Raw genomic sequence first — 14832 nt, forward strand, 5'->3', positions numbered from 1 at the left:
CAAGTTGGCCACGCCCATCCAGTCACATGGCTAGCAAGCCACTCCCACTCGGTCACATGGCCGGCAAGCCACTTTGGAAATTAGATGTTCTCTGTGAACAAATTTGCATTCATATAGATCTCCCCCCCCCAAAAAAAAAAAAAAAACAACAATTGATTCTCTCTTGGATTCCTGCTATTGGTCCCATATAAGAATACCCAATAATGTCTTTCCTTCCTACAATACAGAAGCATATCATTTCAGAGGTGGGTTCCGGTAGTCCTTTGGCAGCCTGGATCACTGAAACCGGCCGGGACCCAGGCCTGTCATGCCCCTGAACCAGTTCTCCTACAGCAGTGCTATCTTGATTTTCGGTTCTACACATGCGCAGAACAATTTTAATTGCACAAATTTATTTTTTTATTTTTTTAACATTTTGCACATGTGCAGAGCTATTTTTGTGCAAATGTGCATGCACACCAAGTGCACATCTGGCGTGCAAGCATGTGCAAAATTTTTGTGCACAGTGAACCGGCAGTAATGCCAGGAGCAACCTACCCCTGTATCAATTAGATGATATAGATTAAGCTCTTCTTCTAAAACAATTTCTTTCAATAATATTACGGCTTCAGGCTTATTGCTTTTAATGTGTACATAAGGAACATTTGCTCAGTTCTGAATCACTGCATTATTTTCTTTCTTTCTTTCTTTCTTTCTTTCTTTCTTTCTTTCTTAAAAAATATTTATATAGCTGCTCAATTCTGCCTAATTCTCAGTGTCTCTAAAAACTGATATAAAAATGATACATCAAACAATAATAAAACAGTAAAATCAGAAAACAATAAATAAAAGATAATTAAACAAAACTGTACCCTTGGAATTCCCCATAGCAGGCTCTATCGCCCCCCTTCTATATTATCTACCTAGACAATCCTATGCCAGCCCTCAGTAAAAAGGCAGAACATGGGCTAGAAGGGTGGGGGGGCTGTTAAATGCTGTCATAATGCTAGCAAGACTCAGCATGACTGACAGTCATGACTGACAGTCTTGGAAGTTGTCAGGGGAGAAGTACCTAATGACTTGTACTTTGATATACTAAAGGTTCAAGGCTTTGAGATCAAGCTTCCTAATAATGGGTTGTATTTATTCATTCATTCAATCAATCAATCTGACTCTTTATTCTTTGCTAAGATCGTAATGACAGCATAGATCAAGAAAGATGTACCTCTTTCTACCCAAGTGATTATAAATTGAATCCTATGCTGAAAAGATTGTTGTCACCAATTATCTTCAATTCTGTATTATTACAATGCATCATATCAAGACTGTTTGTTTTGAAGCCTGTTATTTTGTAAAGTCATGCATACCAGATAACTGTAAATACCACTTTTTATCTTAATAATCAGATAACTGAAGATAGATCTATGAAAGATTTATGAAAGTGTACCTGACAAAATGATTAAAAGTTAAATTCGTATTAGGCATCATTAGAAAACAAATGAAATACATTCTTTTCTAACAAGTTGTAGACCAGCTACATGGCCTGCCTGCTTCCCTGTATTGATCTTCCAGAACGGTCCCTGGTTTCTTACAGAGCTTTATGTCATTTCTTCCATTTATTTTTGTCTTTGATTTCTATACCTATACCTAAGCGACTTGGGCAATGTACATCATATACACAATTAAAACAACTAAAACAGTATAAAATAAATATACCGTATTTTTCAGAGTATAAGATGCACCATTTTCCCTCAAAAAAGAGGCTGAAAATCTGGGTGCTTTTTATACACTGAATACAACATTTTTTGCCTTCACAAACCCCACTCCCTTTGCAAAAATGGCCGTGCATAGCTTTTAGAGGTTTCCAAAGTGCTCCTGGAGGTTGGGGAGGGATAAAATGAGCAAATAATGGGCTGTTTTTTGCTTGGTTTTGCCCTCCAGCCCCTAGAAGTACTCTATATGCCTCCTAAAGGCTATACATGCCCCTTTTTTGACAAAAACGGGCCCATTTTTGCAAAAATGGACCATTTTTTGCTCGCTTTTCACAGCAGTCCCCAGGAGCACTCTACAAGCCTCCTAAAGGCTATGCATGCCCTCTTTTTTGACAAAAAATGGGCCCGTTTTCACACACTGTTTTGGGGAGGTCTGCAGAGTGCAAAAACTTTTTTTAAAATTAGCCTCTTCAAAATCTTGATGTGTCTTATACTCCAGTGCATCTTAAACTCCAAAAAACATGGAGTATATGGAACCAAGTAAAACTGCCATTATGAATGTTTAGTGACTGAAAGCAATAATTTCGGGTTAACATTATTCACACTTTCTTCCCATTCTAGGACTATGTGTGAAAGCTAGAGTGAACCATCAACAATTCCAACGGGGAATGCACTAAAGGAGTTGGTCCTATTGTTGGATAGCTTTTACCACCATTCTAGTTGTCTTTCTTTTTATTTGTAAGCGGCCCAGACCAGTCAAGGAGTCTGGCCATCTTGAAATTGCCCCACTTCCCTGGAATGCAAACTCTACTTTCTTTAAATAACAGCTTTAAATAGCTCTGCAGATGTTTTACATGTTAGCCTTCATGCACTTGAAGATCGCTATCAGGTCTTACCAGTCTTCTCTAGATTAATCATTAATAATGACTCAAATCACTTCTCCTAATTTTTTTTCTTATCTAGGTCACTTGGTTACTCTACTCTGATCAGTTTGTAGTCTGCCAATGTCCTTATTAAATATTGCGTCCAGATCTGGAAGCAATATTCTGGTTGCTGTTTCACCAACCCAAAATAGAGAGGAATAACAACTTGTTTCTGATGAACAATTGATCATGCATAAAAACCTCTTTGCATTCATCATAATACAATGGGTCAGGCCTGATGGCAGCATTGTTTAGGCCTGGATTTATCTCTCAGTTTCACCTACAAAATTAAATTATCAGGATTTGTGCAGGCATTCTTAAATAGAATGGGAGGCAGCTACGGTAAATCTATCAAAAAATACTTGAAATATACCTGGTTCTTCTGCATCCTTTAGATTTCCTCTCTGTATTAAGGGATTTTTTTCTTTTAAAATCTGTGGTGTTTTTTTGTACAGATGACAAGAAAGTGAAGCGTAGAATTAGGACCACATTCACAGCAGAGCAGCTCAAGGAATTGGAGAGAATCTTCCAAGCTACACACTATCCAGATATCAACATCCGCAACCAGCTGGCAGCCAAAATTAATCTTCCAGAAACCAGAATTCAGGTAACTTCTGGTTCCTCCTAATGTAGAACAAATGCAGCTGGATGCTGATTAGTTATTTATATTGATAAATTAACAAAAAGTGTAAAGCTAATACGTACCAGTCAGATTACAACAAACTTTATAACACAATATATATTTCCTTGTCACTAATCTAGAAAAGAGCTTTTGGTTTATGAAAGATTCTGAATTCTGAATAGTTGTATGCAGTAATGTCAACAAATTAAACATAAGCCAGTTATCATACATCAGAAAACTCTATTTTTGTTGCTATTGAAGCTTGAAAAATAAATTCTCTGTAACAAAAATTGATTTCCCAATAAACAATTGCCACTTTTGTGTATTTGTAACCGAATTCATTCCCTTGAAGTGAGGTTTTATTTAGTTGCAAAGCAATGAACCTCATAAAATAACAATGTTTTCTACTTTTAGATGAGTTTGGAAATGTAACCACATAGAATTTCCTCAGAAAATTGTTAACATGCCAAACCAATCCCAATTTTACAGATACTGAAAGCAAAGCAAAGTAAAAAACATATTACACAGTTATTGATTTGTAAGTTCTTAAATCAGATTTTAAAAATACTTCTTTTGGTCTTTGTTAACGGGTCAGATAAAAGAAAGTAGCATTTCAGTAGTAGTATTTTCTATTCTTGTATAAAATGTAGGAAAGTTGTTGATTGGTAAACACCATTGTTTAATCATATTTAATCATTGTGTACATTTTTAGCTGTATATTTGCACTCATTCTAAGCTCCACCCACAAAATTTTTCAAGAATAAAATAAATTTAACATATGAATTAATTAATTTGCTCTGATTTAAAAGATATTTATTTATATGGTTTGTGTGCTGCCCATCTCATCTAGAGACAACTGTGGAAAGCTTACAAACATTAAAAACCAGTGAACATTAAAACGGTTAATAATAATAATAATAATAATAATAATAATAATAATAATAATAATAACAACTCCGCCGTTGCCGGTCCCAAGCCCGGATGAGAAAGGAGGAAGGTTGGGATCAGGTTGGCATCTGGTCCCGTAAAAAAACCCCTGCCAACCCATACAATATGGTGAAAAAAACAAATAAGAATTCCATACCGCATCGGTCGTCGCGCGGGTTAACAAGGGCCGCGGCGGATGTTGGGGTCCCTGGACATCCGTCGACAAGTGGGCTACAAGTGGACCAGCCAACAAAACGACAAAAATATAGTGCAGATGAAAACCGTGCCATAATGGCCTGTTACTACAACTCAGAGCCAGAAAAAAGAGGATATTTAAAGCGAATGTATGAATTATGGAAACAACAATATCCAGATTCAAATGTTAGTGAACAACGACTAGCAGATCAAAGGCGATTTATTATACGGAATAAAGTGTTTAGTGAAGTTGAACATGAGGAAATTCAGGCAAATTGCAAAACCCAAAAAACAATATCACAAGCGGAAATAACTGATATTCAAGACACAACTAAAGACACTATAGTAGAACTCCCAGAAGAAGCTCTCAGGAAGGAAATAACATCACCACCACTAGAACCAGTTATCACTGAACCAACTGATGAACTAACTCAAAAACAAAAAGAATTGAAGGATAAGATCATGGAGCATTTTCTGCTTAATGAGGAAAGGCAACGTTTACCATCACTAAAAACTGTGCCTAAGAAAATTTTGGCCCCTATCATGAAAATGGTTAATGCAGTGTTTTCAACAATTGAACCGGGATCCATCTTGGAAACAAACCAGTTAATGTACAGTGCAGCTGTAATAGTCACTAACGAACTAGGCATTAAAATTAAAGTACCTAGTCACACAACAGAAAAAGCATCAAAGCCAAAGTGGAAAATCCGTCTAGAACAAAAAATCAAAAAATTAAGGGCAGATGCTAGTAACTTAAAGAACATGCATGAGCAACGGCTTAAAAACAACAAAATCATAGATCGGCTAATCAGAAGATATAGATTGGATACAAGAAACATCAATGAAGCTGTAGAGATTGTAAAACAGCAGATAACAGCAACAGCTAGAAAAATTGAAAGATATGAGGCACGAATCATCCAATATAAACAAAATCAGCAATTTCGATCAGACCAACGGCGTTTTTATCAAAGTCTTAATGTGAATGGTGACACCAAAAGTGAAAAACCAGAAAAGCAGGCCACAGTTGAATTCTGGAAAGAATTGTGGGAAAATGCAAAGGACTACAACAAGGAAGCAAAGTGGATACATGACTTTGAGAAAAGCATTGGCAACAAACAAATGCAAGTATTAGAAATAACAACTGAGATGATCAAAAATCGAGTTAAAAAGGTAAAGAATTGGACATCACCTGGAAAGGACCAATTACATGGTTTCTGGCTCAAATATCTGACCAGTTTACATGCAATATTGGCCAGGCAACTGAATGAAATTTTACAAAAGGGCCAAATTGATGAATGGTTGACAACTGGAAAAACATACTTGATTCAGAAAGATCCAACTAAAGGAACAACACCTGAAAACTATAGACCAATAACATGCTTACCAACAACCTTCAAATTACTCACAGGCATTATTGCAGATAACATGATGGATTATTTGGAAACAAACAACATCTTGCCAGTAGAGCAAAAAGGCAACAAAAGAAGGAGCAGGGGCACAAAAGATCAGCTTCTAATTGATAAAATGATATTAGAAAATTGTAAGAACAGAAAAACGAACTTGAATATGGTCTGGATTGATTACAAAAAGGCATTTGACTCACTGCCACATAGTTGGATCATAAAATGCTTAGAAACAACTGGCATTAGCAAAAATATTACATCCTTTACTGAAAAGGCAATGAAACAATGGAGAACTGAGTTGGCAGTAGGGAATGAGAGCTACGGAATGGTTAATATGAAGCGAGGAATTTTCCAGGGTGATTCACTTTCACCTCTTCTCTTCATCATCGCAATGATCCCACTATCAGTAATCTTAAAAAAAATGAAATTAGGCTACCAAACAGCCAAAAAAGCTGAAAAAATTTCGCATTTACTATATATGGATGATTTGAAACTCTATGGAAAGTCAGAAATAGAAATCCAATCATTGACAAATACAGTCCGAGTATTCAGCACCGATATTTCAATGCAGTTTGGCATGGAAAAATGCGCCACTGTATCCATAAAAAGGGGCAAAATCACTGCATCTGAGGGAATTGAAATGCCCAATGGCCAACTAATTAAATGCAAAGAAAATGAAGCCTACAAATACTTAGGCATTCTGCAGTTGGATAACATCAAGCATGGAGAAGTAAAAACTATTGTCAGGCGAGAGTACACCAACAGAGTTAGGAAAATTTTGAAATCTAAATTGAATGGTGGAAATACAATCAAGGCCATAAATACCTGGGCAATACCAGTTATAAGATACACAGCTGGCATAGTTAACTGGACACAAGCTGATTTGGACCTTTTGGACCGAAAAACCAGGAAACTAATGACAATGCACTACAGTTTACATCCACGTGGTGATACTGATAGACTATATCTGCCCCGAAAATCAGGTGGCAGAGGATTATTACAAGTGAAGCAAACAGTTGAAGAAGAAAAACATGCACTGGCTGATTATTTAAAAGACACTCAAGAACATCTATTAATCGAAGTAAAGAACAAAAATCTACTGAAGGCCCAACAGACAAAACAAGAATACAGAAAAGATGTGATAAAATCAAGAATGGAGAGTTGGCAGAACAAAGCACTGCATGGTCAATTTCTGGAAAAAATAAAAGATAAAGTGGACAGTGAACAAACTTGGTTATGGTTAAAAACAGGTACATTAAAGAAAGAAACAGAGTCACTAATCCTGGCTGCGCAAGAACAAGCTATCCGCACAAATGCTATTAAGGCCAAAATCGAAAAATCCTCTGATGATGCCAAATGCAGACTTTGCAAAGAAGCTGATGAAACTGTTGATCACATACTCAGCTGCTGTAAAAAAATCGCGCAGACTGATTATAAATTGCGGCACAATTCAGTAGCACAAATGATCCATTGGAATTTGTGCAAAAATTATAATATTAAAACAGCAACAAACTGGTGGGAACATCAGCCTGAAAAAGTCACCGAAAATCAGATGGTCAAGATCTTGTGGGATTTCCGTATACAAACCGACAAAATACTGGCACATAATACACCAGACATCACACTGGTTGAGAAAAATAAGGTCACAATCATAGACATCGCAATACCAGGTGATAGCAGGGTCGCCGAGAAGGAACATGAAAAAATCGCAAGATACCAGGACTTAAAAATCGAAATTCAACGGCTATGGCACAAACCAGCAGCGGTAATTCCAGTGGTAATTGGCACACTGGGTGCTATTCCAAAAGCACTGGAATTACATTTAAAACAGTTAAAAATTGACAAAATCACCATCAGTCAAATGCAAAAAGCCGCACTGCTTGGATCTGCACGCATATTACGAAAATACGTTACGACGTCCTAGGCCCCTGGGTGGGGCCCGACTAGTAACCAATGCCAAATCCGGCGAAACAACTGGCCGCTGTGATACAATTGTATAATAATAATAATAATAATAATAATAATAATAATAATAATAATAATAATAATAACAACAACAACTGAGATGGTCAAAAATCGAGTTAAAAAGGTAAAGAATTGGACATCACCTGGAAAGGACCAATTACATGGTTTCTGGCTCAAATATCTGACCAGTTTACATGCAATATTGGCCAGGCAACTGAATGAAATTTTACAAAAGGGCCAAATTGATGAATGGTTGACAACTGGAAAAACATACTTGATTCAGAAAGATGCAACTTAAGGAACAACACCTGAAAACTACAGACCAATAACATGCTTGCCAACAACCTTCAAATTACTCACAGGCATTATTGCAGATAACATGATGGATTATTTGGAAACAAACAACATCTTGCCAGTAGAGCAAAAAGGCAACAAAAGAAGGAGCAGGGGCACAAAAGATCAGCTCCTAATTGATAAAATGATATTAGAAAATTGTAAGAACAGAAAAACAAACTTGAATATGGTCTGAATTGATTACAAAAAGGCATTTGACTCACTGCCACATAGTTGGATCATAAAATGCTTAGAAACAACTGGCATTAGCAAAAATATTACATCCTTTACTGAAAAGGCGATGAAACAATGGAGAACTGAGTTGGCAGTAGGGAATGAGATCTACGGAATGGTTAATATCGAGTGAGGAATTTTCCAGGGTGATTCACTTTCACCTCTTCTCTTCATCATCGCAATGATCCCACTATCAGTAATCTTAAAAAAAATGAAATTAGGCTACCAAACAGCCAAAGAAGCTGAAAAAATTTCACATTTACTATATATGGATGATTTGAAACTCTATGGAAAGTCAGAAATAGAAATCATTGACAAACACAGTTCGATTATTCAGCACCAATATTTCAATGCAGTTTGGCATGGAAAAATGCGCCACTGTATCCATAAAATGGGGCAAAATCACTGCATGTGAGAGAATTGAAATGCCCAATGGCCAATTAATTAAATGCAAAGAAAATGAAGCCTACAAATACTTAGGCATTCTGCAGTTGGATAACATTAAGCATGGAGAAGTAAAAACTATTGTCAGGCGAGAGTACACCAACAGAGTTAGGAAAATTTTGAAATCTAAATTGAATGGTGGAAATACAATCAAGGCCATAAATACCTGGGCAATACCAGTTATAAGATACACAGCTGGTATAGTTAACTGGACACAAGCTGATTTGGACCTTTTGGACCGAAAAACCAGGAAACTAATGACAATGCACTACAGTTTACATCCACGTGGTGATACTGATAGACTGTACCTGCCCCGAAAATCAGGTGGCAGAGGATTATTACAAGTGAAGCAAACAGTTGAAAAACAAAAACATGCACTGGCTGATTATTTAAAAGAAAGTCAAGAACATCTATTAATCGAAGTAAAGAACAAAAATCTACTGAAGGTCCAACAGACGAAACAAGAATACAGAAAAGATGTGATAAAATCAAGAATGGAGAGTTGGCAGAACAAAGCACTGCATGGCCAATTTCTGGAAAAAATAAAAGATAAAGTGGACAGTGAACAAACTTGGTTATGGTTAACAACAGGTACATTAAAGAAAGAAACAGAGTCACTAATCCTGGCTGCGCAAGAACAAGCTATCCGCACAAATGCCATTAAGGCCAAAATCGAAAAATCCTCTGATGATGCCAAATGCAGACTTTGCAAAGAAGCTGATGAAACTGTTGATCACATACTCAGCTGCTGTAAAAAAATTGTGCAGACTGATTATAAATTGCGGCACAATTCAGTAGGATTTCCATATACAAACGGACAAAATACTGGCGCATAATACACCAGACATCACACTGGTTGAGAAAAATAAGGTCACAATCATAGACATCGCAATACCAGGTGATAGCAGGGTCGCTGAGAAGGAACATGAAAAAAATCGCAAAATACCAGGACTTAAAAATTGAAATTCAATGACTATGGCACAAACCAGCAGTGGTAATTCCAGTGGTAATTGGCACACTGGGTGCTATTCCAAAAGCACTGGAATTACATTTAAAACAGTTAAAAATTGACAAAATCACCATCAGTCAAATGCAAAAAGCCGCACTGCTTGGATCTGCACGCATATTACGAAAATAAGTTACAAAGTCCTAGGCCCCTGGGTGGGGCCCGACTAGTAACCAATGCCAAATCCGGCGAAACAACTGGCCGCTATGATACAATTGTATAATAATAATAATAATTTACAATTGAAAAATGGGGAGAAGGAAGCATGAGGTACAGCATGAGAGAGGAAAGGTCTTATCTTAATCCGCCTCCAGACAAGTAGTGGGTTCCTAATTGGTTTACTATTGGTTTGCTAAGCGTACACACTGTGCGTGCATGTGAAATTAAGCAAAAAGTAGTGAGGAAAAAGGGAAAACAGCTGAGGAGCGGCAATTCAAGCTGCTGCTCCAGATCAGCTGGGCTTCAGAAGCTGGAATAAAGATAAGTATATCTTTATACTTATATCTTTTAAGTAAAACAGAGAACTGGTTCGCTCTCTGTTTGGAGCCCACACTATCATTTCAGGGGAACCAGTCCAAACCAGTAGGAACCCACTCTGCTCTAGACTGGCACATTCCTGTTGGGGCCCAAGGCCAACTGGTAGAGCCATATCTTCAGGTCCTTATGGAAGATCAGGTGAATGGGTGTGTCCTCACCTAGGGAGAATACAATGTTCTAAAGGGCAGAAGCCACAGAAGAAAAGGCTCTTCACCCGGACTCTACCAGCCAAAATTCCTTGACCAATGGGGCTCTGCATCCTGCCCTTCCTGCTGACACAAGTAAGGCGGGGAAATTCTATTCCTTGGAATATTTAAATTTCAATCTCATAATTCCAAATTCCAATTAAAATTTGAAATGGGGATTCAAAGCATCAAGTTTTGATTGGATGTCGGTATGTTTAATATAAAAATATAAAAATTATATAAGATAGAAATTATTGAAAATATATTATAACCCAACTTTCAGATACTGTAAAATACATATTTTTTATATTTCTGGTATCTTGGGGCAAATCAGAAATTATTGCTTTCTGTAAACATTTCTCCTAACAAATAGAAGCTACAGCAATAGTAGTAGTGGTCATTAATAAAAATTTAAAATTTTGATTCTTTCTTTTACATAGATTTGGTTCCAGAACCAACGAGCAAAGTGGAGGAAACATGAACGATTTAGCAATTTTGCAGGCCTGCAGCCTCAGACCAAAGCTGGCTTTATTTCAGTCCCAAAGCCAAAGGTAAGTGTGGGTTTCTCGATTCAATTGTAATTTTTTTAAAAAGCCGTTCTATGAAATGAAACATTCTCCAAATGTACTAATCAATAATACCAAGTAAAGATAGCCGAGGTGGCGCAGTGGTTAAATGCAGCACTGCAGGCTACTTCAGCTGACCATTTGTTTTTTTTAAAAAGGGGGGGCATGAATAGCCCTAAGGAAGCTTGTAGAGTGTTCCCAGGGGGGGCAAGAAAAAGCAAAAAATGGCCCATTTTTTGCAAAAACAAGCCTATTTTTAATCCAAAAAAGGGCATTAGGAAGCTTATAAAATGCTTATGTGGGATGGGGGGCAAAATTGCTCATTTCTGCCCTCCCCAGCCCCCAGGAACTCTCTGAAAGCTCCTACAAGCTATGCACGGCCATTTTGGTGAAGGGGCAGGCTTTCGGGAGGCAAAAAAAGCTGTATTCAATGTATAAGATGCACCCAGATTTTCAGCCTCTTTTTTGAGGGAAAAAGGTGCGTCTTATACTCCAAAAATATGGTAACTGGCACTAAGATGTTCCAAAGCATGGGCCTCCAACCTTGACAACTTTAAGACTTGTGGACTTCAACTCCCAGAGTTCTTCAGCCAGCAACTGAGATATTCTTGGAGTTGAAGTCCACAAGTCTTAAAGTTGCCAAGGTTGGAGACCCCTGCTCTAAAGCATTTTCACCTTTTCAACTAGTTTTAAACCCACCCACCCCACCCAACCCCAAAGCTTTTCTGCCATTTTTAAATAATATTACCCCAGAGTCAATTTTTCATGAAAACCAGGATTTAATTTAGGCCTGACTTCAACCCACCCAGATGCTAATGGGCTGGGAGCTTCATCTTTGGTGTCTACTAGATTCTGTGTACTCACCTTTAACTTTAATTTCAAAACTTAATGATAAATAAATTTACAGAAAGTTGACCTCCTGCAATGTAAATTGTTATTTTCTGGCACCAATCCTATTTCCATGAATGCCCTTGTGTTCCCACATAACCAACAAGTATGCTTAGACAATTGACATGAGGATTGCTGTAGTCCAGTGCTATGTTTGAAAATAAGTCCAGTTGCCCAGACAAAAGATTACAATTCACATTTTACTGTGTGGTGATTTTGTAACAAGCCATCCTGATTATGACAGCCATTTGAGGAAGAATTAATGCAGTAATTTTTAAAGGGTACTAATAGCATATATATTTAAAATTCCTAAACTGTCCAGTGCCCTAAAACATTTATCTATCCTTTAAATCAGATACCTTGAACATCCTAACCTTTATTTTCTTGTGTCAATATAGCAGTAGTTAAGTTTTAGGGACATTCAATTTCCCTCATGTCCTTCCTAAAAAATTTTTTGAGGGGGCGGTTATTAATTTTTCCCTTTTCCAGGGTTTGCCACAGTTGAGAATAGGTGTCCATCATCAAAAACTATGGTTAATGCAAACAAAATAGTGGAATCTTCCAGCAGATAATGATTTTATATTAACACCTTGATACCTAATCTTCCTGTAAAATGTTTTACTTTATTTATTTTTGTCTTACTTTATATTAATTTGCATTGTTTTTATCTTGTTTTAAAAACTGTAATAAAATTCTATTTATTATTATTGTACACATTGGTCATATTTTATATAATTTTGCCTTTCTAATTTTGCTTTCATTCATTCTTTTTATCTTGTAATAGGACCTTTTCATGATGCCCAGCAACAGCCTTTCTGGTATCATCCCTCCTTCAGAATACTATTACACACTGATCTAAGAGCATTCCATGTGCACCTAACTATCAAACCTGCTATCTTGGGTCCCATTGCCCATGGATTTTTTGGCATTTTCAAAATCATCTCTGATTATTGTCTTCCTCCTTATACCCTTCACCCTCTGTTCCTGATACCAGCAGTGGGGTGTGCTACTATCAGTTTCACCAAATAGAGGATGAATTGAAGCGATGTCAGGTTCTTCTAAACCAGGGGTGTCAAACTGGTGCCCATGGGCCAGATACATCATGCACAGGCCACTCCCACCCCAGTTTCACAGAAGGAAAAAAGTCGTGATATATCATGTGATGGCAATGTGACGCATCAAGTTTGACACCCATGTTCTAAACAGATGCTTTCACTAAACCAGTATTATGTAATAAATAGTTGTGGGATTCTGAATAATTCCCATGGCTAAGAAATTTACAGCTTTATTAGAATCTGGTTACTCTTCCTCTGCTTATCTTCATTCAAATGATTGTAAGGAAGCACCAAGTGGTGCTCTTTAGAAGAAATATAAGTAGAATATTAAAGCAACTGTGGACAAAAATTATCCTTCAAATATAGAGCTAAAAAGTTTCATATTAGCTTTGAACAGTGAGTGGAACTAGGTGTAAAACAGTGGTCCTCAACTTTTTTACACCCCTGGTGTAAATGATAAGGGCATTTTTTTATCAGAGTTCAACAAGTCACTGTTAATTATACTCTGCTTGAAACAATATACATTCTCCAATAACAAACAACTATTGCATTGCATCCTCTATGGAAAAGCTGAGACCTTAAGTGACCAACAATTGCAAAGTAGGAGTGATCAGTTTTTAATTGGCCAGTAGCATATTCTACTCTTCTCTGCAGGGAAAATTGTTGCATTTTAATTGATCAGATTGGCCTCCCCAAATTGTATTAAGCCATTCATTCTGCATTTTTTGACATTAGCTATATTTTTGATGAGGTATACATAAATTAAGACTAGGGTTAGAAACACCAAATATAGCTTTTAATTATTTTGTTTTACCTTTCAAGAATGGAATTAGGGTGTTTGCTTTATTATTTTCCAAGTCTGAAATAATGAATTATAGATTAATGTATTACATGGCATGTGTGGGAAGCAGACAGAATGAGAAACAGTGAATTATATTGGATGAAATATTGGTTTGGTCTCTTGAGGGATTTCTTTAAATGATTAAAACATTTATGAAGGAAAACTCTTTAGTTTTGTTTTAATGATGAAGAAAAAAACCCAGGAGCCACAGGTAGTTGGGGTAGAAGCCATAATGAAGATAAAGTACTGGAAAAACTATTTGAATTTATCTAGAACTCAGCATGTATAAGTCAAACACGTCTGTGCACTTTTATAGAATTTAGGAAGCTGCCTTATATTAAATCAGACCAATGGTCTTTTACATTCAGCACTGCACATAGAAGGAATGAAGAACATATGGGCTTTTAAAAGAATTGAAAGAATCCAGTTTTAGCTCTAACAGCATAGCTGATTTGCACATAATATGCATATTATTTATTCATTCATTTGATTTGTGTGGCCACTCACCTTCTGCCTCTTCCAAATAGGGTCACAACTGGCACACCAGCTGAAATAACATAAATTCCCCATTAACCATGGTCTGCATTACAAGCAATTGTTATGAATCTAGGAGTATCCCGAATGACAGGTCTTCATGTGGCATGCTACTCCATCCAGAACTATATTGGAATGCTTATGTACTAGATGGTTTCTGGATATACACCTGCACCCAACAGCTTTATGTTACTGATAAACAACTGGGGAGAAAGAAAAGAACTCTATGGTGCCCAGCATTAGAAGAGAAGAGAAGAGAAGAGAAGAGAAGAGAAGAGAAGAGAAGAACAGAACAGAACAGAACAGAACAGAACAGAATAGAATAACAGAGTTGGAAGGGACCTTGGAGGTCTTTCTAGTCCAACCCCCTGCTCAGGCAGGAAATTCTATACCATTTCAGACAAATGGTTATCCAATTTCCTCTTAAAAACTTCCAATTTTGAAGCATTCACAACTTCTGGAGGCAAGTTGTTCCACTGATTA

The 14832-nt window shown here is 37.0% G+C and overlaps 1 protein-coding gene across 1 annotated transcript in view; it reads left to right on the forward strand.

The window, feature by feature from the left end:
* ISX (intestine specific homeobox) overlaps positions 1 to 14578 on the forward strand; it is a 33995-nt gene extending 19417 nt beyond the window's left edge. Inside the window, exons 2-4 of the mRNA XM_014052843.2 lie at positions 3070 to 3221; positions 10906 to 11016; positions 12704 to 14578. Coding sequence (XP_013908318.2) covers positions 3070 to 3221; positions 10906 to 11016; positions 12704 to 12778 — 338 coding nt within the window. The 3' untranslated portion in view covers positions 12779 to 14578. The remainder of the gene's footprint in view (positions 1 to 3069; positions 3222 to 10905; positions 11017 to 12703) is intronic.
* Positions 14579 to 14832: the final 254 nt, after the last annotated feature.

Source organism: Thamnophis sirtalis, unplaced genomic scaffold (genome assembly GCF_051295495.1).
Source record: "Thamnophis sirtalis isolate CommonGarterSnake01/CBP01778 unplaced genomic scaffold, rThaSir2_p1.2 scaffold_9, whole genome shotgun sequence".
NCBI lineage: Eukaryota > Metazoa > Chordata > Lepidosauria > Squamata > Natricidae > Thamnophis > Thamnophis sirtalis.